At 50.8% G+C, this 24881-nt stretch overlaps 1 protein-coding gene across 7 annotated transcripts in view; it reads left to right on the top strand.

Moving 5' to 3' along the window:
- The window catches only part of DIDO1 (death inducer-obliterator 1), a 62765-nt gene extending 40102 nt beyond the window's left edge, over positions 1–22663 (top strand). For 6 of the 7 annotated variants that reach the window (XM_023540831.2, XM_064276332.1, XM_064276334.1 and 3 more), the window contains 10 exons: positions 4293–4782; positions 4877–5036; positions 6206–6322; positions 6465–6569; positions 6799–6934; positions 7175–7679; positions 8110–8263; positions 8825–8914; positions 9743–9938; positions 17909–22663. In XM_023540831.2, the coding sequence (XP_023396599.2) occupies positions 4293–4782; positions 4877–5036; positions 6206–6322; positions 6465–6569; positions 6799–6934; positions 7175–7679; positions 8110–8263; positions 8825–8914; positions 9743–9938; positions 17909–21084 (5129 nt within the window). In that variant the 3' untranslated portion in view covers positions 21085–22663. Of the gene's footprint in view, positions 1–4292; positions 4783–4876; positions 5037–6205; positions 6323–6464; positions 6570–6798; positions 6935–7174; positions 7680–8109; positions 8264–8824; positions 8915–9742; positions 17879–17908 lie in introns of those variants that run through there. The other variant, XM_064276335.1, reaches the window with a different exon arrangement.
- The last annotated feature ends 2218 nt before the right edge of the window (positions 22664–24881 follow it).

Below are 24881 nucleotides of genomic sequence, written 5' to 3'. Positions count from 1 at the left end.
GGGGGCTGAGATGCCAGAGTGGCCAATTAAGTTAGCATAGGCAGAAGGGCCATCTCGTGGAGACACCTGTACCGAAGGCTGTGCAGTCAGCCTGACGCATTTGTGGATTGCCTCAACCCTAACGGTTTGGCACACCCTTAAAAGAGAAGTCTTGGATTCATTAGCCCATACTAAAGCCAAATCCATTGCCATCAAGTCAGTTCCGCCTCATAGTGACCCTATAGTCAGAGCAGAACTGCCCCATAGGGTTTCCGAGGAGCGGCTGGTGGGTGTGAAGTGCCAGTCTTGGTTAGCAGCCAAGCTCTTAACCACGCACCACCAGGATCCCAGTCCAGAAGCTTTCTTATTCCTTGGTTTGGGCTTTTGCAGTCAATCATTGCTATTTTTCAAAATTCTCAGTTTTCTTGAGAGTTGTTGCAAACTCCGTAAGAAGTGGACCCAACCTTCTAGGCATCACTGACTGAAAGCTTCCTCAGTGGGTTTTAAGATGTGCATAGCCTCAAGGGACCCAAAGGGAAAAGGTATTTGCAGTGGCCCTGAGTGGTTTGCACCAGTTTGCCCATGCCAAGAGAGGGGTCACCAAGATCTAGGTGTCCAGGAGCAGATTGTGACTTTGCCCTGTATTGTCACACTTTGATTTGGGAGCAGGCAGGCAGCGGCACAGCTTTTACCCAAAGGACTCCCCTCCCGGGATTCCTTCAGCACAGGTCTCGCTTTTCCCCTAAAGTCCCGCTGGCGCCACCCAGTGATGCTGCGGCGCCACGGCGTAGCTCAGCTGTAACCAGATACTTGGGTTCACACTTATTTGGAAATGAGCCAATTGGAGCTTGCTGCTGGCCCGTTTGCATAACAGCCTGCATAAGCTTGCTCTGTCGGAGGCTTAGCCCCGAGCAACTTGTCTCCATTACAATCAAATGGCCAGACTTGGCAGAAACTAATTTGGACAGCTGCCCATGGGGCAGTGTTTCCTCCTGTAGCTCCTAAGGCTCAGCTTGGCTACCTCGGGTCAGCACCTGTGCCTGGGGTTCAGGTGACATCTCTCCCAAGGATGCCCTGTGGCAGCACCAGGGGGCCTTACGAACAAGGTGGGACAGCCCTGGTGCACACCCCACGGTCATCTCTGTCCAGGATGGCGGGTAGACACGCTGGGGGGGATTCTGTGGCGAGGTGCTGCTTTGCCTAATGTGGCCAGTGCAGTCCTACTGCTGGCTGGCCAGAGATGGTAACCAGCATGGGGTCTGTCATGCCAGAGGGCAAGCCAAGCCAACCTGTCATTTGGTGTGGGTTGGTGCTTCTGTTTTTCCAGGATCGGATTTTTTTTCTGATTGCTTACAGAGTGACTCCTTGCTCTTCTGTACACTTATATACAATGTAACAGAAGTGAATTTGCAAATTGAATTTTAGCTCAGTTTATACCTTGTCAGCTCTTTGACGTTCCACCATTCTCACTTGTCATCCTAGCAGCAATTCACCCCGTCAGGCACAACGTGCAGGAGGGCAAGGGTGGGACGTACTGCGAGTTTTTAACGTTTCCCTTCATTACAGTACACCCCGCTTGCCATCAGAATCCCCGCTTTACAAGCATTTTGCCAATAACGTGTGTATTTTCTAACCATGCTAGTTTATAGACTGAGGCACAGGTGAGGACCAGTGAAGCCCCTCCCCCTCTGCAGTAGGCTCCATTCTTTAGCTGTTTCCACTCTTGGTAACAGTTCTTTTAATCACGTGTTGGGAGTGTCCTGAAAAATCTCGAGTTTGGGGGTAGATACGCGGATTAACCTGGAGAAACTTCACCAATGTTATTACTCTAAGGTGGGCCCCCTCCCTCCATGTTGAAAGATTACAATTTGGAGACCTGAAGTCTTGACGCTTTTGAAGCAAACACACTTGTATCCTAAAACGTTAGTCACTGAAGCTTGTTCTCAGGTCACATCACACAGATGCCTGTGTTACAATGGAGGTGTTCTATTGTCTCTGGAAATGCGTTAGGCCGGCTTTTCAGGATTGGTTAAAAGCACCCTGTTAAAACACTCAGCGAAGTTTGTAAAGGGCAGTGGCTGAGCTGGCTTCCCGGCAGGCTCCCGAGTCCCTGCATCATCTGTGCAGACCAGGGCTTCATTCCACGTGTGCGCTACGTCAGTGTGCTGGGTGTTGTCATCTAGCACTTTATCCTTCCTGGGCCCTAAGCTCCACACCTGCCCCTTCCCCCAGCCCCCTACCCTCCCCCCCCCCCAGGAAAGTATCCTTGGTGGTTTAACCCCAAGTGGCAACAAACAGCACTTCAAGTTAGGTGCTGTGGACCTTGCTGCCAAGATCTGAGTGGCTCATTAAAGAGCAATTTCCAGGTGCTGAGGAATGGTAGGTAACTCCTAAGGTACTCAGTGTGATGAAATAATACGTGGAGAAATGCAGAAACAGTATACTAGACAGTAAAAATCGGTATTTGTCTTTATTTCTAACATGTCCCTGGTTTGTGCTCCTACAGGAGGGAGGCAGGGGTGGGACAGCCTTGTCACAGGTGACGGCAGGGCCGCCGAGGAGCCTGAATGCACTGACCCCCAGGCCGGGGTAGCCACCTTAGGCAAGGGGCAGGCGCTTGTGGGGTTTCTGCTTCAGTGAATTATTCCCATTCAAATGATTTCTGTTAAGGACTGAGAGCCTCAGCAAAGTAAAAAATCAATGCCTGAGAAAACTTGTTTCTGACATTGCCCTCAGTTTGGGTCTGCGTCGTACTGTTGCATGTTTTGTAAAACTAAGGAACTTTATAAAATAGAACCCGAAGCCTGAGCTTTTGCCTCCAGTCTCTGACAATCAGTGTGAATTTGACAAAAGCCATGTCCTTCACTGCCAGAGAAGGAGCCAGCCTGCAGGGGGATAGTTCCCCATCTGGGGCACATGGGGGCGGGGGGGACTTGTGGGCTGACCAGGCTTTGTCTAGATAAAGGTCTCCTGTCCCCCGAGTGTCGTGCCTTCCCCCTGGTTTGTTGGAAACAAAAGCAGCAGCAGTGGGAGGAGCAGTGATTTCCGCGTGTCTGTTTAATCCCTGGGTAAAATGGCAGGGGTCTCTGGAGGACTTCCCCAGTTAGATGGCCGGAGTCTGCGGAGATCTGCTGCTTCATGGGCAGTGATGGGAGAGGATGCATGGAGGGAGGCCTCTTCTCAGGTTCCTTGCATGATTTGATCACCTGCCAAGGCAGCTCGGAGGTACCTTCTGGCTCACTGGGCACTGACCCTTTGACCGCCCTGCAGATACCTGCACAGCACTGAGGCAGCTTGCAGCCCTGGCTCCCCAGGAGCCCACTTCCAGTCCCACTGACCTGATGGCTGCCACTTCATGCCCCTGTGCCCTGTGTGGCTCTGTGGTCAGTGGCTCTCTGAGACTGCTTATCTCTGCTTTGTGTCCAACGGTTATCAAAGACCTGAGTTCTGGTCTGTGGGAGGGTTGTAATGTAACCGGTTGTTTAGCAGACCCTTTGTCTTTTAAAGAAACGGTCCTGGCGTTAGAGAGAGGTGTTCTGCCTGTCTCAGCCCTGACTGTCCCTCCTTTGGATTAGAAGTGCCCTTTCTCACTTGCTTTACTCTGCTGAGTGCAACTCAAGCGTTGTAAATGGGAACAGTTATGTAATAGAGCCACTTGATTCTTGCATCTAATTCTTCATATAAAAATGGTTAGTTTTCCCCATTTCGTAAATTTCCATCAATGTTTCCATATTTTTACTAATGTCGTCTCCAGCTGGCTTTTGTCCAGAGGAACAGCAGGAGCCCCTGTGGCTTCACGCTCACTAGGGCTGGGACTCTGCTGGCCGCGGGCCGACTGGGGTTCTGCACGGGCGTTTAGGGAGAATGTGTCCCTTTTACCCTTTCTCGAAAACACTCTTGAAACTTGTATAGAAATACTGTATTGGAATCTTTAATAATGAAAGCGTTATTCTAAATCTAGCTTTTTTGATAACGTGATGTTTGTTCCCTTTTTAAAACTTAGCTGATGATTTAAATTGGGCTTTTGATACTAGTAGAGTTTACTGGGTGAAGTAAAACATTTGATTTAATGTAATAAATTTTTTTTTCTTTTCCCCTGGATTAGTTAAAATGTAGTCACTATCATAATACTGGCAGCTCTGATTTCTTTCACTCCTTCCTGAATTTAATAGTTTATTGTTTTAAAAGTCCTTTTCTCTAAATTTCTCTCGTACAATAACACCAGATAAACTTTGGCTAGTTGATATTAAGATCCAGATGACAGAACGCACGTGGGTTGGTCTCTGAGGAGCCTGCATCTTGTTCCTTTGCAGCTGTGAAGGATGACAAGAGGACTAGGGAGAAGGTGGCAGCCGCTGTCACCGTGCCCAAGAAAATGGCTCCTTCAGGCCCTGTGCTCAGCAAGCAGCCTTCTTCCCTGCCTGGCAACCTCCCGAAGAAGTCGCCCGCTTTCGTTCATGTGTCAGCCGCCAAGCAGGCCATTAAGAAGTCACCCTCAGGTTTCAAGGGTACGGTACCCAAGAGACCCTGGTTATCATCCACGCCCATGGCCAATGCCTCTGCTGCCAAGCAGCTGGGGCTGGCGCCTACAGCGGCAGCGGCCACCCCTAAGAAGTTACCTGGCTCTTCTGCTGTGGGTCCTTCTGCTGTGGCCGGAGCGATGAGGAAGCCGGGGGCTGTATCTGCTCCTGGGACCTCTCCAGGACCAGGACGGCTCGGAGCTGCGAGTCCCGCCCCGTCACAGCCCAATTCACAGATCCGACAGAATATAAGACGCTCTCTAAAAGAGATTTTGTGGAAAAGGTGGGCTGTTTTATTTTATTTCCTACCTGTTAATGCGGGATTTTTTTCTGTATACGTCAGTGCAGTGGTTTACAGGGTCCTTCCTACTCCATAGAGTCAGCGACAGCGACGACCTGATCATGACAGAAAACGAAGTGGGCAGAGTTGCCCTCCGTATCGAGAAGGAGATGTTCAGCTTGTTTCAAGTTACAGACAATCGCTACAAGAGCAAATACCGCAGCATCATGTTCAACCTTAAGGATCCTAAAAATCAGGTGTGTGAGCGCTGGAGCGGAACGGACCCCTACAGACGAGCCTGCTCGTGACCTGTCACGTTCTGTCAGCTGGGTTCCACAGGAATCGTCTAAACGTAGCACCTGGAAACATTTCTGTCCCTTTCCTGAAAGGTGGGGTGCTGCGTGTCAGGTGCCCCCCACCCCTGGTAACGAGAATGTTCCCTGTGTTAGTAGAGTCCTTAAACGCGTCACCCACTGCACCAAGCCTGGGAAATGCTTCTAAATACTTCTGTAAATTATATGCCAGTCACTTGGGCGGTTCCCTGCTGTCTCCAGAATAAACTTCCAGTTCTTTATCCTAGAGAGTGACTTCACACAGCTTTTTCTGCCTTACTGGCCTACTGGTAACCGTGGTAACAGCAGACGCTGTTGTCTCCCCGTCTGGGCAGCACAGCAGGGACTGTTCCACAGCACTGGACGTGGGGACTCAACAGTGGTTGGGGGGCAGATGCTGCCATTCCCACTGGGTAAAGACAGTGGGGGTGAGAAGGTGACCAGATATTCAGTGTCACAGCCAGTAAAAGGCAGCACCTGCTGGGACCCAGCCTCAGGCCCCCAGGCTGACAGTCGGCTTGGTGGTCTCTGACCACCTCTTGACCGCTTGCCCATGGTTGAGAGTAGTGTCAGATGCTCGCCTGGTCTGCTGCTCCGTAGTTGACAAGCCCCAACAAAGCTGGTCTGTCTCTGCCTGTATTCCTACCACTGTACCCGTTTGACTTGTCTTCCAAATCGTCTTCATGGCTTTGGTTTTCCAAGGAGGCATTTTTTTTAGCAGAACAGAGCAGCATGGGCCTCAGGATCAGCTGCATAGCCTCAGTCCTTAGCTTTTCTAACCCCTACTTGCTGTACAACTGCTGTAGGCTGGCGCTGACCCTGCTCAGGTGCCCCTGGAGGAAGTGGCTCAGGCTGTGCTGCTTACCAAGTTTTTACTCAAGTAACGTGCGTGTTACGTGTGTGTTATTTTTTTTGGCCAGCTGTGCAGCCTCCCTGTACATTATTTTCTTAGGCGTGTTATGTGTGTGGTGTGCTTATGTGGGAACGTTATTTGCGAAAAAATACACAGTAGTTCTCTCCAGATCCTCTCTGGCACCTTAAACACCAGTTTGCAGATGTTTGTGAGTACATGACTGAAAGGTGTCTGTTTCCAGGGACTCTTCCATAGAGTTCTGCGTGAGGAAATCTCTTTGGCAAAACTTGTGAGAATGAAGCCAGAAGAGCTCGCGTCTAAAGAGCTGTCCACGTGGAAAGAGCGACCAGCAAAACCTGTGAGTGCTGACAGGAAGCCTGCCTTCTTCAGGCACTGGGCCCCTGACTTTTCTAGCAATAACTCAGTGGGCTATTCTCTGAGGGCATGGTGTCCTCCTAGAAAACAGCGTTTAAGGTTTCGTTTTTGTCTTTTTCTTTTAGGTGATGGAGGCCAGAACTAAATTGCATAATGAAAGCAAGAAGACTGCCATTAAACAGGAAACCATTCCTGATATGGAAGACTCTCCCCCAGTGTCAGATTCGGAGGTGAGCATTGGGATTTACGTACTCAAGAGCATAGAATAAAATCGACCTTCTCCGAATCGCCGTAGGTGCCTAAATCACTGGGTAGAGTTACTGTGCTTGTAACGGGCGTATGTAATTGTATGCAGCGGTTCTTAATCATGTGAGGTTTTCTTTAAATGTGTGATGTTAACCTGCAGGTGGATTTGGAAAAGAAATGACCCACTCGGTGTTTTTCTTCTTTTGCTCTTAGGAACAGCAAGAGTTGGTACGAGCTGTACCTGAAAAGAGCAGCACGCCCCCTCTGGACGTCTTCAGCAGCATGCTGAAGGACACCACCAGCCAGCACCGGGCACACCTGTTTGATCTCAACTGTCGAATCTGCACAGGTGAGCATGACTCGGGGGACGAAACCTTAGAAGTGAGACAAAACTTGATTTTGTTTAAGTCAGGAAGCCCTCTGATGGCAACTGTATTGGACTCACATTTGGGGGAGGGGCTCACATAATGGTTTTCTGGTTTGAAAAAGCTAGCCCCTACCTTTATAGTGTTGGTTTTTTAATCTTTTGAGAGATTACTGGCTATTCACGGGTAAGATATCTGGAGAAATCTTTCCTCATGTTCTTCAGGCCAGGTTCTGTCATCAGAAGATGAGCCAGCTTTGAAAAAACCAAAGCTGTCGACGTCGGCTAAGAGAGAAGACGCCAGGTCCAGGCACGACAGCATACTCTCGGAGTCTGCTCCTTATGCTGAGGAGGGGATGACAGAAAGTCCACCTGAGGGCGCTGCTGAGCCCGAGCCGGAGTGCACGCCTCTTCCAGATGTGGAGAGAAGCCATCCCCCTGTCCCTCCAGGACTCAGCCATCCAGAGCCATCTCCTCTGCAGGACTTCGCCCCCTTCCCGGCCTCCTGTGGGGGCCCAGTGGCCACCACGGTTACAGTATCTGGCAGAGACCCCAGGACTGCACCAAGTGGCACTGTCTCAGCCTCCACAGCTTCCCGTCCCACCAGTAGCCTTCTCCCGGACAGTGCACACGTGGCAGAAACCAGACAGGACTCTCCGAAGCCTGCTCTGACCTCTGTGGTGATGCCCAAGTCCATCCTGGCCAAGCCATCCTCGTCACCTGAACCAAGGTACTTGTCAGTTTCACCGTCACCGAGCGTCAGGCAGAGGCGGATAAGCCAAGAGCTAGTCATTTCTGAGATGAACAGAGAGAAAAGTAATTGGTGATTAAATAACTCTGCAGCTCACCTGTAAATGCAGATTTATTCTTTAATTTTAAAAGGCCTGGCCTTAGGATGCATGATCTCCATTTTAGAGGGATAGACCTTGAAAGCAGAAAGCTCAGTTGATGTCTGTCAGGTTTGGTTGCTTACTCAGTTGGTTTTCCTGTGGCAAAAATATCCGTTTATGTCACTAAGATTGAAGTAGTTCATTGGAACTAGCCTCTGCCAAAACTTGTAGGAGCTCTTGTTGCCTGAAACCTCTGGGGCCGTGGCATTTTCAGAGTTGCCACTGTGCAGAGCACGGGAGGTCGACTCACTGCCTGTGGTTGTTTTACAGCACCTCAGAGTCACGGTCCCCTCCAGAAGGAGACACGACACTTTTTTTGTCTCGGCTTGGCACCATCTGGAAAGGATTCATCAACATGCAGAGTGTGGCAAAATTCGTCACGAAGGCGTATCCTGTATCTGGGTGTTTTGATTATCTCAGTGAGGTCAGAACCTCTGTGTGTGTGTGTCTGTCACATAGGAGTTTGATAACACCAGAGTCAAGCACCTAGAGTCTAGGTGTTGAGGCCTTCAGAGGGCAGAGCAGGCTGCTGTGCGGGTCACAGGTCATCCTGATGATTCTGAGAAAGCGGCCGATACTCCCTGCCCTCCATCCTGTCCAGCTCAGGGGGTGCCCGGCCTTCAGGATTCTCGACAACAGCGATAGTAGTTATGGCCTCAGCAAGGAGTGGCCAGCCAGTCCTGTCTGCTTAGCGTCTGAATGCTTGCCGTGTGTGTGTTGATGAAAGGCAGCGCACACCAGGCAGCGGCTTCTGAGTGAGACACTGTGCCAGAAGTTTGTCACCGTACCCGCCTTGAGCTGGGAAGTGCTAATCATGGACAGTGAGCAGTACCCCAGCCAGCAGTTAGTACCATTGTGACCGTTTTCTTTGGAATAGCCCTGACTTTCTTGACTCTCAGGTCATTTGGTGCTTTGAGATTACTGTTTGTTTCTTTGTAAATGCTCTACTTTCACCAGTTACTTACTCAAGGTGCTTTTCGTTTAGGATTTGCCAGACACGATTCACATTGGTGGGAGGATCTCACCGAAGACGGTTTGGGATTATGTTGGCAAACTCAGATCTTCTGTCTCTAAGGTATTTGTTTATAATATAACTTGTGGAACAGTGTTTTTATTTAAACACACCTTTTGTTTTGAACAGTTATAGTGTCGAGCTACAGCTTAGTAGGTATTTCCAGATGAATGTTTAAATGTTCGAGTGTTTAATGGAAGAAAATGATAGCTTATCTGAGAGTGCATTAAGTAATAAAGTGATGGATGTTCTATTATATTTTTCATTTTATTACACAGCTGGGTTGTACTAAGAACGTATGAGCTGTGTTTTATTGTTGGGATTGAAGAAATGGAGAGTGAGAGCTCGGCCGTGGGCTGGCGCAGCCACCTAGACCTGGGGCCTTGGGTGGGATCTGCTTTCTGTGCGTCCCCGTGTCTGCATCTGAGTGCAGTTTTCTTTGGAAAGGCCCATAGTTAGCATGAGGGTTTGGACCCTCCAAGTTCCTTTAATCCTCCCAGTTTAGAGGTGCACACAGCCTTTGTAGTTTAGCAGTCTGTTTGGTGCCCATGACCACTCATGGTGATTCGGCCAGGGTGACTTTCTGGGAAGCACGCCTTGTACCAGTCGCTGTGCCAAGCTCACGTGCCACCTGGGTTGTCTCGTAGAGGCGATGACTCTACAAGGTAGGTGCTGTCGGTGGGAGGAGATAGAGGCTGAGGCCGCGCCGGCAGAGCCTTCTCTCTGGCTCTTTTTACGTGTTGAGCAGCAGGACTTTGAAAACCAAAGCCCAAGAATTGCTGATGTTTTCCGTTTCAGACTAATTTTCAGTGTCAGGCAGCCATTTTGAGGGGTGCTTCTCTGGAGTAGGCGCAGTCAGCGTGTTTCCCGTGTCCTGTGTTTGCATCGTAGGAGCTGTGTCTGATCCGCTTTCATCCAGCCACAGAGGAGGAGGAGGTTGCCTACATTTCTCTGTACTCATATTTTAGCAGCCGTGGCCGTTTCGGGGTGGTCGCTAATAACAACAGGCACATCAAGGACCTCTACCTGATCCCGCTGAGCGCTAAGGACCCTATCCCATCCAAGCTTTTGCCCTTTGAGGGACCAGGTAAGCGCCAACTTTCTGAGTAGTAATTAGGCACCACTGGTCACCAGATGTCCCTCACCCCGGACACCAAGCCTCAGCTTGTCAGAAGGCAGACCAGGCTGTTGTCCCTGCCTGGCTTTCTAGGAACGGGTTGGGAGCACAAGTGAAGAAGTGTTAGCTATAAACGCCACTTGTGGGGCCTAGGAACCGTGCAGAAGATGGACCCCTTCTTAGCCTAAGCTGTGTAGGGAGCTTTCTGAGGAGAGGAGAATCCACAGCCTCCAGCCGCCTGTCCTGGCATCCAGGTGGAGGGGCGTTCAGATGCAGACAGCCAGGGATGAGCTGATGAGGAAAGGTCACCCTTCATAAAGGCGCTGGGTCCCGGTCTTCACTCTAACTGGAACCTTTATCGACTCAATATCCAGCTCAGGAAAGAGCCCGTATCAGGAAGTAGATTTTTGCCCTCTGGGGTCACTTCTTCAACAGGCGCATTGATTTCCAGGAAATACATATAAAATAGTCGTGGAGTAGATTAAAATAATTATTTTCAGCATCTTTTGCTTAAATTTAGTAAGTTCTTTTATATTTGGCAAACTGCGTTGTATTTGCTCATTCCTTAGAAAGTGCTGCTTTTAAAGAATTGGTTATAAATTAATCTAAAAAATAACAAGGTCTGTCAAGGAGCTGAGGTTCTCTGGGGATGTGGTCTGAGAGAGGTGAGTGGCTGAGTTGGCATCCACTCTGCTAAGCCCTGAGTAGATGTTCCTGTGACTTAGGTCAGGGAACTGGGAAAAGCTGCCCAGATTCAAGTGTCTCCTTGGCCATAAGGTCCACAGAGGGTGAATACTACCTCAAAGGTGACGTTCTTAATGCATTTTAAACGTGTCTTCAAAGTGCTTTGTTCTAGAAGCGGTGGCTGACACTCTGAGTACTGAAGGCGGGTGCTGGCATAGATCGCTGGCTTCTCAGTGTCCTTCGTCCCGTCACAGTCCTTGGCAAGTGCTCAGCCCACAGCCGCACAGAGCTTGGACCTACGGGGGCGGAGGAGGGTGAAGGGGGGCCAGGGTGCCACTCACTGCACACAAATAATCAGGGTCCCTGTGCGGGGCCAGAGTCCCCCATGCACAAGCCTGGCCTCCAGACCCCAACTAGAGCTCCTTCTAGCACCTGGTGGTGTGGGGTTGGCTGGTCCTTGCTTTTCTGAATTGTGCCCGTAGAAGTATTGGTTGGTATCAGCAATTCCAGGACTAAATATTGGCCGGCATGATACATTACTTTAATGCCATATACATTTGAAAAGCGAAGTGCTTCAAAACGTCTCTCACACTCTCGGGGTAAAGAAACGCCACCTCACTCGTGGCCAGAGAGAGCCTCACAGAAGGCTCTTGGTGGCCAGCCGTATGAAGAGAGCTGGCCAGTTTCTACAATGACTGTTGGAAGGAAACGTCCCATTTTCCTGAAGGTGAAGAGCAAGAAGCTGACCTAGCCGTCTGCCAAGAGCCTCTGGTCAGTCCCACATGTAAAAGCTTGTGTGTAGGATGGGAGTGTGCGTGTGCCGTCCTGGGAGCTACACATGGTGAAACCCTGAAGCATGCTCCTCAAAGTGAAAAGAGCACTTTTTGTTTATAGTGATGCTGCTTAGCAGACACAGAGCCTTCCTTTTTAAAAACAAAGCGAAATGTAACCTCCTCCCTGCTCCACCCCAGGTTTAGCTGTGAAAGCACACTCTCTGTCAATCTGGGAACTGGGAGGCGGGTACTGAAAGACACCTGGTGTGTCTGCCAGGCTGGCATGCAATGCAGCAAGGCTCTGTGACAGCCCTGCCCGGCCAGGCAGGTGGGGAATCCACTGTGAGGGGACCCCACGACAGCGGTCAGGGGAGGAGCAGCCGCCTGGGTCACTGGCAGGGGGAAGGACCAGGAGGGGACGCCCTCGCCCACCTGCCCAGTACCCTGGGCCCTGCTGGCATCGTGGGCACCTCACTCACCTGCCTCAGCACACTTCCCCTGTGCAGTCACACACGCGAGGGAGACACACCAAGATTGCATGTTTCCTTATACAATAAAGAACAGATTGGGCTTGTTAAAAATAGGAAAAAAAAAAAAAAGATTTTAAAAAATCCGTAATCACCGAAGTCTTGCCCGTATGCTTTTAAATACTTTAGAGGCATTTCTTCTAAATCTAAGCCTGTTAAACCTAGCCTAGTGTTTTTCGTTTCATGTTCCTGATAACATATTTGACAATAATATGTGTATAATATTTAATATACTTCATATTAGCTAACAACCTTGACCCCAGGCCAGGTGACTTTCTTAACATGCTTCACGTGTTCATAGCTTTGTTGTGCGTGCCTTGGAGTATTGTAGACACAGATGTGTGCATGTGTGTCCTGGTTTAGTCATCTGTGTGCAGTCACTGGTGGGTGTGTGTGTCTGTTGAATTATTTCTGTGTAGAACCCTTTGGGAGGGCATCATTGGGGGCCTGAGGAGAGTGCCATGTCTCTTCAGGACGCCCCACCCCACAGCATGAGCGCCCCCACCTTCTAGCACGAGCTCACACCCAGTGAAGCCCCCACTGCCCTGCACTCACCCATGGGGTATTGAGGAGGCTGTCACAGGTAGAGGTTACTGCAGACATTTAGAGAGTTACCTTAGCCACAAAAAATGACGGGTGTGCTTGCCCTGACCCCTTACTGTAGGCACTCAAGAAGCAAGTGAGGGCGACAAGGCCGTGCTTTTCCCAACACTGTAGCTCAGAGCAGCTCTGCTGCCAGCCCCTGGGCAGAGTTCTTTCCTCAGCGCCACAGCAGCACTCGGTGACAGTGACCGTGAGGAGCGGCTCCCATACACAGCTCCTTGGGGACAGGAAGTGCCAGGCCACCTCTCCTGTCCTGCAGCCTCGTGCTGTGCTGGGGCCGCGTCTTTTTGGAGGGTGGCTGGGAGCCTCTTCCCGTGCTGGCCCATAACCCTGCATGTGCATGAGACTGTGGCCTTGTCCGTGGCAGGAAGATTCTAGTCACAGCTGAAGCCAGGCCCACGGGGATCTGTGTGCGAGGGTAAGAGGAGTTGACTTGAAGTAAAGGGGGCCTCGCTAATTTTCCCTGAGCAACCAGATCCCTGGTCATTCCTGAAGGTACTGCTAGGGCTCGGGTCTTTGTTTGGAGTGCCTGGTGAGTAACTTTAGGGTTAGAAGACATAGGGGTACAGGACACACCTTTTTTCCCAGGTGAGGGGGCACCACTGTCCTGTGTTAGGTGCTTTATGGAGAGGATCTTGAACACTGGAAAGCACTTCTTAGATGGCCTGGATCCATAAAATAGGGTCTTGTTTTTGCATCCGTGTTTAACTGCAGCCTAAGTTAGCTGAAAAATCCGTGCCTTGAAATACTGTCAGTCAGGTCAGCATTTCTTCAGTTTTCATGTGTGTACCGATAGCTTTGCACAGAAATTGTAATCAAAGTCAAAAATAGTTTTGAATGGCATGTACTGCTTTCTCCTTCAAAATCAATAAAAGTGAATTGTGGACATTGGTCATGTTTCTTTACACGTGAACCTGCCATAGGTCTCCACCCACCTTTTGGTGTCAGGAGCCACTGTGACACAACCCCCGCTGTGCACCCAGCCCTGGAGCCGCAGACTGCCCATGGGCGTCGGTGAAGACGCACAGCTCTCTTACCTGGCCTGAGAGCACGGAGGCCAGCGGCTTTGTGGGGGGTCCAGGGATCCGACACAGGAGGGGTCTGTGTGTGTGTGTGTGTGTGTGTGTGTGTGTGTGTGTGTGTGTGTGTGTGCTCAGTACGGTGGGGAGGTCCAGTGTTTCCCACTGTATTTGCCAATTCTCTTTCTCTCCAAGTCAAACCTAACTGTTGCTTGTTAATTCCCGCACCGTTTCTGTGCCAGCAGGTGTGCACATCCTGTTTTGATGGATTCAGAGCCTCAGAGGGCTTTCATTTTACAACACGAGTGGTGGAACACACCGGGTAGACTTGGGGGTAAAGCATCACTTGATAGCTTTGGGGGTAAAGAGGAAGAGTTGGCTTTCAGACGGGCTCCCTCGGAAAGCTCAGCCTCATCACCATGTATCAGGTTTGATACGTGTGCTGGGACTTCACAGGGGACCACAAGGCAGCGTCCTCAGAACCAGGGTGGTCTGCCTGCTCAGTCACCCCCTGCCCCTCCACCCACTCGCTGATACGTCTGAGCACGGGCCCTGGTGGTGGCGTCTCAAGTGGTTAACTGGCACACATCTCTCTGTGCCCCTTGTCCTCGGGTTTCTCTTTCTGTTCCCGTACAAGCTGTCTGCTGTAACCACCGAGACTGAGGCTGGACCCTATGGCCACGAAAATGTAAGGGTGACGTGCACGGAGCTGAAAGGGCTCACTCCACACACGACACGTTTTGAAGGAAACCAGTTACTGGTTTGTGTTTCAGCGGGGCGGGGGGACAAAACCCTTGTCTGATAAGCCGTCCTTGTCTAGCAGTCGGGGATGGCACGTTCAACTGCCACTGCCACTTAAGTGTCCTGCCCGCCTAATGCTCTCTTCCTCATCTTTGTGGTCTGTGAACCTCACAGCAACCCCAAAGGGGCAGTGGGTAAATGGGTGTCCTCACCTCGATGGCGAAGAGAGGAGGTTTTTGCAACACCGGAGCTGCCTTGCTGAGCCTGGCCTGTCTGGCCCTGGCCGTGGGCCTCCGGCCGGTCACAGTCCCAGGCTGCTCCTGGGCTGGCCTCGGCATCTCCTCAACCCACAATCACTCTCCAAGGGCGAATGTGCCTGGCGTGGCAGGGCGGCCACCAAAACTGGCGAGCCTGGACCGGCTGGGAATGGGGCATTCAGAAGGAAGCCTGGCCCCATCGCGCTGCCCCCACATGGAAGCACGGGTAGGGGAGTTTCAGAGGACTTTGACCTCACTTGTCCGGTGGCTAGACAAGTACCTGGGGCGGGTGTGGGACGAGATTAAGTTGGCACGTGTCCTTTGGTTCAATAGAGGTCGCTTTTAAGATCCGAGTCAGATTAGCGAATTTTATTCTTTGTCATAAAAACAACCAAGGTGCGTGTGACATTTCAAATATTCATGCAACCATAACATTTAAATAAACGAATCAGGTGGTGAGATTTGACTAGATGTGTTCATTTTGGGACAGCCCAGTTTAAAATCTTGGGAAAGGTTAGTGGGGAAGTTCAGAGCTGACACTGATCGGATTTTGGAGTTCCATTAGACCTCTTAGCCAGTGTGTAAGATGAGGTACTTGGGAGTGGAAAGCCCTTTAAAACACTGGCTGCTGCTTTGGACGTAGGCCTCTAGGTAGCTCGCAGTTTTAAAAACCAGTGCGAAACAGTGACCCTGCCTCCGACACACAACAACAAAGACTAGCCTTTGAAGAGTTTTCCGGGCCTGGCTGTACTGATTCTTTTTCTCTGATAAGCATATTAGAGCATTAAAAGTTGTACTTGCAACAGTGGGTACACCTGTCTCCCCAGGCTTAACACCACGGTTTACCTGCCTCAGCAGCTTGTGGCCTGAAACTTGATTCAAACCCAGAGCTCTCCAGTTAGCCCTTCAGAAGTTGAGCTTTGCTCTTGTGAGGTGGCAGAGCCCTCTGCAGTGAGGATAGGTCATTCCCAGACTGCCGAGGGTGACTTAGCTTAGAGCTTCCCAGCCCTGGCCGCCTGGTGCTGCTTCCCCGACCCACGGTCGAGCACATCCTTTCATTTCTGCTCAGATTCTTCTGAAGCTGCCCCATGTAGATCCCAAGCATGCGGCTCTGTGTGCAAACCTATATTGCAAGTTTGGGGACCACTGTCAGCAAATACATTAGTTGCAGATAGGCCATGGCAGCCAGGTGAGTAGGTGACCATACCCAAAACTCTGGGCTTGAGTAAGCCACAAGGTATTCAGTAAAGAGGTATTTCATTGAGAGAAGCACTATTCTAAGTTAAAGTCTCTTTAATTCTTGTTAGCTAGAAAGAACTTGGTAGATTGCCCTTCACATTTGTGGAGCAGAAAAAGTGGATGTGACACTCAGGGTAGTTTACCTGACTTCGCAGCTCCCCCTCCCTGCCCAGCTCTCCTCAGTGACACTGCCGTCCCAGAGGGGCAGCGAGGGCAGCTAGAAAGCCCCTTTCCTGTGAACAGGTGTGTGGGATGCTGGGGTCTATTAGCGACAGCTTAGGGCCTTGCTCCCTTCCGTTCGGACCTCAGCTCTTACACACCAGCTTGTGAAGCAAAAAGACTGTTAGGACACCAGGACCAGCACCGGTTGCCATCAAGGTGGTTTCCACTCATGGTGACCCCACATGTGTCAGCCCCACTGAGGAGGGACGCTGGGTCTTCCAGCTCTGTGCACCAGGGTTTTCTCCTGTTGTGGGCACAGGGCACAGTCAGGAAGGTTAGCACCCTGTCTTAGAACTACGAGGTGTGTCCAAAAACAACTTTGTCAAGTAATTTCCCTTGTAAATTTTTAAACTGCAAAGACAGAAGATCTTAATGCAGACTTCAGTTTAAGTAAAAAGCTAGGCGATGTGTACTTTGTATGCTCTGCAGTTGTCCGTGCACCGACTTTGTACAGTTTGATTCATTTGAAGTGATGTGCGCTGCTGACGGTGTCAGCCCTTGCTGTCCCCATTGCTCCAAAACTACTGTTTGTGGCTTGGCTTTTCCCCCTTTGGCATTCTGGATTTTCTGTGGCGGGAGGAGGGGGCCAGTACTGGAGTCAGACCATTCCTGACATAACCCACCACAACCTGGAACGTTTGGAGTCTTGTGTGTGTGTGTGTGTGTGTGTGTACAGTAAAAATATACACAGCAAACATCAACAGTTTCCACACGTATACTTCAGCGGCATTGGTTACGTTCAAGTTGTACAACCATTCTCGCTGTCCTTTTCCAAATTATTCCATTGCCACTAACATAAGCTCAAAGCCTCCTTAGCAGAGACCCGCTTCCCCACCCCCCACCCCTGGTAACTGCTAATCATTTTCGGTGTATATATTTGCTTATTTCACTTTTCTGTTTATGCCTGACTTGTGTTCCATTTTACCTGTGTCCCACATTTTGTTTATCCATCTGTTGATGGGCACTTGGGTTGTTTTCACCTTCTGGCTGCTGTGAAAAGTGCTACAGTGAACATTGGTGTACGTGTCTGTTTCCATGGCTACTGTGAAATATCCTTTTTAAGAAATACTTTAAAAACTGCCTTGTCTGCCTGGAGACAGCAGTGTGTTTCTGCCCAGTGGCCTCTCCCTCCCAAGCCTCGGGGCTTCCTCTCAGCAGGCCCTGCGCCCACGGGCTGCAGCTGCGGGAGATTCCTGAAGGCTCAGTGCTCAGCAGCCTCTGCAGACCAAGACAACACTCACTTTAGCATTTCTGTCAGAAGCATCATTCCCCCTCCTAGGAGCCCCGTTAAAATTCTGACAGCAGACTAGTGCATTTACATGATGGTTTGTTCTTTCTTGATCATTACAATTGAGTTGAAGAATTGGTCCCTAACTGAACATGTGACATTAGCATATTTAGACTCATCTGTTATGTATTGCAACTCATGTTAAGGACAAAAAGGACTGTTGACTGCTCACTAAGGTTTTGTTCTACAAATATCCATCATAAAGATACTTTCAAACCCTTGTAGGGGAAGTTTCAAACATCTGTCCTTGGCATCCCCACACCACCGCTTACTACTTCAGCGTTCTGGATCGCATGAATTCTGACAATTGGGATGCATTTTGCTCACGAGTTGGGTCCTTGGTTCCGTGGTTGTGCCTCAGCTCGTGGCCCCTCAGAGGCCGATGTGAGGGCCAGGCAGGCGAGTGTCCGGTGGCACCGAGCCTTCAGTCTGCTGCCCTGAGCTCTGCATTAAGCATGTGGTTCTGTGTTTGCTGCCGTTTCTTTCCTGGGCCTGGAAGGATTCCCCCACCGAAACCCTTAAGCTTACTTTTAAAGGATCAGCGCTGATTTAGATTCCATAATTCACACAAATACTTTGTTTTTCAGGTCTGGAGTCACCACGTCCAAATATAATCCTTGGGTTAGTAATCTGTCAAAAAATGAAGCGTCCTTCCAACACTGGAGAGCTAGACAAGATGGAGGAGAAGCGGAGCCGACTTCAGACACAAGACGATGCGGATGCCTCAGTCTATCCCAAAATCACTCCAGCTCCTCAGGCTGACAAGAAGGCCTCCAAGTATCAGCTCTACCCCACGGACACGGCCGCCAGCACCCCGCCCCCTGGGTCCCCACCTCCGCCCCCGCCCCCGCCCCCAGAACCACCGGTTGCTCCAGTTTCCTCCTCTGTGTTAAAAATCCTGTCCCTCCCAACGGGAGCCTCACACGCTGCCACGTCAGCTGCGTCCCCAGCCGTTACAGCCGCAGCTTCCACGGCCACCTCGTCCACTTCACAGACAGCCTCGCCCCTTGAGCACATCCTCCAGACTCTCTTTGGAAAGAAGAGATCATTCGATCCCCTCACCAGGGATTCAGTGGGGCCCACGCCAGCATCCCTCCAGGACCACAAAACCAAGGTGGACGATGGGCTGGCAGCAACCCCCTTATTAGACCCCATTGTTCAGCAGTTTGGTCAGTTCTCAAAAGAGAAAGCTCTGGACGAGGAAGAGGATGATCGGCCCTATGACCCTGAGGAAGAGTATGATCCTGAGAGAGCCTTCCAGGCGCCGCTCCCCCAGCCAGGGAGAAGTCATGACGCAGAAACGCCTGCTGACCCCACAGAGCGAGAGGAGGTGGCATATGACCCGGAGGATGAGACGATCCTAGAAGAAGCCAAAGTCACTGTCGACGACCTGCCCAACAGGATGTGTACCGACGTTAGAAGCAGCTCCACAGACAGGCCTGCCGATTATGCTGCCAGTACCCCCACGCCATCTTTGGTCGAACAACAGAAGATGTTAGAAGAACTGAACAAGCAGATTGAGGAGCAGAAGAGACAACTAGAGGAGCAAGAAGAAGCTCTTCGGCAGCAGAGGGCTGCTGTCGGGGTCTCCATGGCCCACTTCTCCGTGTCAGACGCGTTGATGTCGCCGCCTCCCAAGTCAGCGCTGACCAAGGCCAAGTTGTTCCAGCCAGAGCAGCAGACCCCAGACAGGCCAGCTTTACCTGCTGCCACAAACCAGGTAGCCCAAGGCACGGGCCAGAGCACAGAGGCCAGGCCCAGCCGAGACCCACGGCAGGCGAGGAGGCTGGCTGCCGAGAGCGGGGAGACCGAGGCAATCTTCAGGCCACCAACCAACCCCGTCTGCAGCACCCTGTCCCCAGGAGACGCTTCTGAGGAAAAGGCCCCAGTGATGCTCGGCCAAGATGGCCCACAGAGTGCACCCCCCGAGAACACGGCCAGGCACCAACCGGAGGGCACAAGGACCCCAGGAGCTGCGGACACCACAGCCAAGCCCGCACGCAAAGTCCTGCTGCCGACGCCTCCCAGCACAGCCTTCCAGCCCAGCTTTCCTCTGCAGAGCTTCAGCCCTCCTGGAGGAAGGGACCCGCTCCCAAGCACAGTGTTTGCTTCTCAGGAAAAATCTCTAAGTTCGTCCCAGTGTGAGGATCCAAGAAACCCTCAGTTTGGTGAGAAAAATGACAACCCAACAGCTGAATCGGAGGGAGAAAGAGAGCCACAGCCCAAGCCCATTGAGGGGGCCACTGCGTTCCCGCCATCCGTGCAGAAAGCAGGGGGCCCTCCACCCCAGTTCCAGGGACAGGGAGAGCCTGCACCACGCACCTTTGGGATGTCAGGGCTCCATGGCCCCAGCTTTCCAGGACCAAGGGGGCCAGTCCCCCCATTTGCAGATGAGAGTGTCAGTAACGATGGACCACGGGGCCCTCTGCCTGCCCGGTTCGGGGCCCAGAAGGGGCCTATCCCTTCCTTGTTCTCTGGGCAACAGGGACCGCCTCCTCACGGGGACACCAGAGGCTCCTCCCCCGCGTATCTCAGTGGGCCTAGAGGGGTGGCGCCACCCCAATTCGAGGAACGCAGAGATCCGCACGGGGAAAAGAGAGAGTTCCAGGACGCCCCATATGCTGAAATGGCCGGCCCCTCGGCCCAGTTTGAAGGCCCGGAGCAAGCCCCGTTTGTGGGCCCTAGAGGTGCCGCACCTTTCCAGTTTGGAGGCCAGAGGAGACCGCTGCTGTCACAGTTTAAAGGGCCCAGAGGAGGGCCCCCTCCCCCCCAGTTTGGAGGCCAGCGAGGACCACCCCCTGGCCATTTTGTGGGCCCAAGGGGACCCCATCCCAATCAGTTTGAAGGGCCAAGAAGCCAGGCCCCAAACTTCATGCCAGGACCCAGAGGGATTCCGCCACAGCAATTTGAGGAGCAGAGGGTGAACTCGCCACCAAGGTTTGCCAATCAGAGGGCACCGGGCCCCCTCCAGTTTGGGGGGCCCAGGGGCTCTGTGCCCTTCTCGGAGAAGAGCGAGCACGCCCCGTCACGCTTTCACTTCCAGGGCCCGACCCCACAGGGGACGAAGCCAACACCCAGGCCCCTGCTGGAGCTCCCCAGCCACCCCCCGCAGCTCAGGAAGGACCGATGGGATGACACTGGCCCTGCTGCCACCCTGGCTGCCAGCGCACCCGCACCAGGGCCCGAGCCTGAGGTGCCGTGGCCGCCAGCAGACTTTCGAGATAGCAAAGGCCATGAGTACAGGAGCCAGGCCTTCGAGGGGCGGCCGAGGGAGCGGTTTGAGGCTGGGCCCAAAGAGAAGGCCCTAGACGGATCTGAGGCACAGCTGCCGGACGGTCGGCAAGGCCGGGCATTGGAGGACAGACGTCGTGAGCGGGAGCATGGGAAGGCCTGGGAGCGTGACCGCGGCAAGAGCTGGTCCCGGGACCGGGACTGGGACAGACACAGGGATAAGGACTCAAGCCGCGAGTGGGACAGGGGCAAAGAGAGGAGCGCCAACAGGGACAAGGAGAGAGAGGCGGAACGGAGCAGGGAGTGGGACAGAAGCCGAGAGAGGAGCAGAAACCGGGACAGAGACAGAAGGCGCGATCGGGACAGGTCTCGGAGCAGGGACCGTGACCGTGACAAAGCCAGAGACAAGGACAGGGAGAAGGGCCGCGAGCGGAGAGAGCGGAGCCGGAGCAAAGAGCGGGCTCGTGAGCCGAAGCCGGAGGCCCCTCGGGGCCCTGAGGCAGGAGGGCCAGTCCCTTCTGCCCAATCCTAGAGGTTTAAGTCAGCCGGCACCTGCCTTGGCTGCGTAGGGGGCACTCCGTACTATTATTCTTGTGTAGATAGTCTCAGCCTGGCAGAAATCTTTTAAAAGCCAAGTTATGAACTGTGTTGAACAAATAGTTTTTGAAATGGCTATGAACTTAAATGAAGAACAGAATATTCTGGACTTCAAAATTACTGTAATTTTGTATATAATGGTTTCTTACAAAATTTCACATCTTTTCAATTCTGATCCTTTTGTAAAACATCTAAGAACCCTTAATGTTTCCATTCAAAATGACAGAAATGGGAAAGTCTACAGAAGCACATTGCTTTTTCAGATTATAAAGTTATCTTTTCTAAGAACTTGATTCTTGTCCATTTTAAGGGGATTTTGGTAGACCTTGAAGCCATACTTTGCCAACATCTGCATTTCTGTCTTTTTATCCGTCTTCAATGTGCTTTCCACAGGGGCGGGGTGGTGTCGGAGTCGGGTGTCACGGGGTGCCCACAGGTGTTTGTGGCAGGACGGTGGAAAAACAGTATTACTAGTTTGTATCTGGAATGCTGAGAAACACAAAACTTACAAGTGCATTTTTGTTTTGTCGTAAAGAAGTTTGACTTTCAAAATTTTCGGCCAGGAAACAAGAACACATTTCTTAGTTTTGCTCGGTTTTAAATATCGTATTACAAATTTGTTTTTTCCAAAACATTAAAAGCAACATCTGAGTAGAAATTGTGTTTTAATGGCAGTTTATTGATGTTGAAATGTGACCACCCTAATGGAAGAAGATAAACAATGAAGTGTGCTTTTAAAGAAGGTTGGGAGGATTCTTTGTTTTGAGTAATCAGGAATGTTTTGTTTGTAGAGTTTTACCGTCTGACCAGTTCTTCCTCGATTCCAGGAAAAGTGCACTAATCTTTCCACTGTTACATTTGTCAGATGATAAATTGTAAAGTTTGTCATTGAAAATGGAACAGTATTTTATATAAATTCTGAAATGGAAATTGGTGATACCAGTTCAAGAACTACAAACGAAGTAGAAATTATTTAACTGGAATACAACTTCTGCTTCTGCCGTGTGGTTTTCAAGCTCTTCTGAAGTGTGAATAGGGAAAACCTCGCTAATTTATTTGACTGTACAAATACACTTTGATAAGTTTTTTATATTTTCATAAACTTACTTTTGCAAATGTAAAGTTAGAGACTTTTACTTGTTCTTTGGAGTCTGTTATTCCATTGTACATCACTACAGATTTTTCACTTTACAGCACAAATTTTTAAGTTACGAAAACATCGAGAATTTAAAATTCGGGATGATTCGTATTACAAACCAAATGCTGGTAGGTTAAATTACGTTAAAATAGGTGTCAAGTTCCAACATCTAATATGATGTGAAGGGTTTTTTTTACATATAAAACTAAAATTTTCTAATTTAAATACACAAATGTAAAAATCAAGTGTGTTTCTTTAGGTTTACTTGGTAGAAATTTCTGTAATTGTATTTTATATTGCAACATATATCACTGTACATTAAAACATGGGACTTGATAGATTTTGTTACTTGAAGTAGAATAAAGATCTACAGAAAGTTTTTGTCTCAGCCTGTCATCACTTAGCCTTTTTTTTTTTTTTTTTTTTTTATGTTGGGAAGTTCAGGGCTTGGCCTGGACGCCTCCCCAGCCGTTTCTCCTCCTTGGTCACCTCATGTGCCTGTGGGAGCCCTCAGGGCCTGGACCACCAGCCCAGCCCTAATCATGAATGAGCCTTGTTCCTGTTTGTTGGCTGGCAGCCAGGCACGCCCAGCATAGAGGACAGTGCCGGTGGAGGTAGCTTGGGGCATCCCCCCGCTCACTTGGCCCTGACAGCCCACCTTGAGGCAGTAAACAAGACAGAGGGGGTCACGGGCAACTGACCCTGGGCCAGGCGGTGATCCATACCTACAGCCTCGTGCAGGTCGTTGAGCTGTCAGAATGGGAAGCCTAAAGCCCACTCAGGATTCCTAGCCATCAAGGACCACCAAGTGCGGAGAGGGACAGCTTGGTCTGTGGGAGAGCAATGTGGCACTCAGAGCCAGCTGTCAGGGCATGGGGAGGGCCTGCATCTCAGCAGGGGTGGTCAGGGCTGACCCCAGCTCAGTGAGGAGGGAGGACAGGGTACCCAAGGCCTTGTCTGGAGTTATCCAAAACCTCGGGTCCTGGAGGTTCTTGCAGGGCTGGCCCTGAGAGGACCATGTTGGCCCCCAAGTGGAGCTTAAGCCAAAGGGGTAGAGGTGGGACTGGGCTAGTGAGGAAGTGGTGTAGGTATTAAGGCAGAGTTGATGCCCGGATGCGGTGGTGGGGCAGGATCAGCAGACTCGGGGCTCTCAGGTCAAGGCAAAGAGTGCACAGGACACAAGTGGAAGGGTGGTCCTTGCCCTTGAACTTGGACTAGTTGATGAGGCTGCATGGGATTGATCCCAACCTTGTAACCTTGTGTCATAATTTAGCTTTTCAACAAGCCTGTGGACCCATCACCCCAATAACTCTCACGACTCCTTACCACAATCCATTGTGCAAAGTGCTGGACTCGGCTGTTCAGAAACGTGACTGCAACAAGAGTCCAGCTTGAGCCTACTCTTGGGGCTCATGGCCCAGGACCCACAGCAGCTGTGTCCACGTCAGAGAAGCCCCAGGGGCATGAGAGCCACAGTGTCTGCCAGCAGATGTGTCTCCCAGTTCCTGGACCTCGGTCTCTCATCTGTGTCCTGCAGAGGCAGCTCTAAGGAAAATGGAAGGGGCTGTTTCACTGGGAAACGCTGGGGCCTACGAGGAAGATAAGACCCAAAGGGGGGTGGGGCACTCTCCCTGTCCCTCACACAACACTGGGCCCTCCGCCACGCTGAGCCCAATGGCATAGGCAAGTCCAGTGACAAGCAGACATGGCAGTGCCCCAGGGGTGGGGACAGCCGATGCTGCAGCAGCAGTGGGCACCATGGCTGTGGTTGTGCCCTTGAAGGGAGCCTGACCAGGAAAGGAAAGGCAGGTGCCAGTGTTTTCAAGTTCAGACAACAAACCCAGACAGCTCAGTGGCAGGGAGGCAAGGGGCACAAAGATGCAGCTCCTATAGTTATATTTCTGACGGTAGTTCATGCATACTGTAGAAACTTTAGGGAAAAAAGAAAAGATAAAGAGGAAAACCAAAACCACTCATAATTTTATACCCAGCAGTAAGTACTGTTAGCATTTTGGTATATGTAACTTTTTCGGTCTTTTTTTTTTCTCTGTGCATCCTTTATTGACTTTTTGTTTAATAAAAGTGGGGTTTTATACACATTAGTATCTTTTTTTCACTTGTCATAACCTGGTAATTCCCAAAGGCATCAAATGCTCATCGAAAGCATTATTTACAATTTTTGCATTGTCAGGAAGTTTTGTATTTTATTCTAAAAGAATAAATGCTCTTGCCTGGAGCATCAAGGAGCCCTGATGGTGCAGTTGTTAATTGCTCAGCTGCTAACTGAAATGTCAGCGGATCAAAACCACAAGCTGCTCCACAGGAGAAAGATGTGGCAGTCTGCTTCTGTAAACATTAAAAAAAAAAAAAAAAAAAACCAAACCTACGGCCGTCGAGTTGATTTCGACTCATAGAGACCCTATAGGACAGAGTAGAACTGCCCCATAGAGTTTTCAAGAAGCACCTAGCAGATCTGAACTGCCAACCCTTTGGTTAGCAACCGTAGGACTTAACCACTACGCCACCAGGGTTTCCCTGTAGACATTACAGCCTTGGAAACCGTATGGGGTAGTTCTACTCTGTCCTCTATGGTC

This window comes from Loxodonta africana, chromosome 24, assembly GCF_030014295.1.
Source record: "Loxodonta africana isolate mLoxAfr1 chromosome 24, mLoxAfr1.hap2, whole genome shotgun sequence".
Taxonomy (NCBI): domain Eukaryota; kingdom Metazoa; phylum Chordata; class Mammalia; order Proboscidea; family Elephantidae; genus Loxodonta; species Loxodonta africana.
This window is presented reverse-complemented; position numbering and strand designations above follow the sequence as displayed.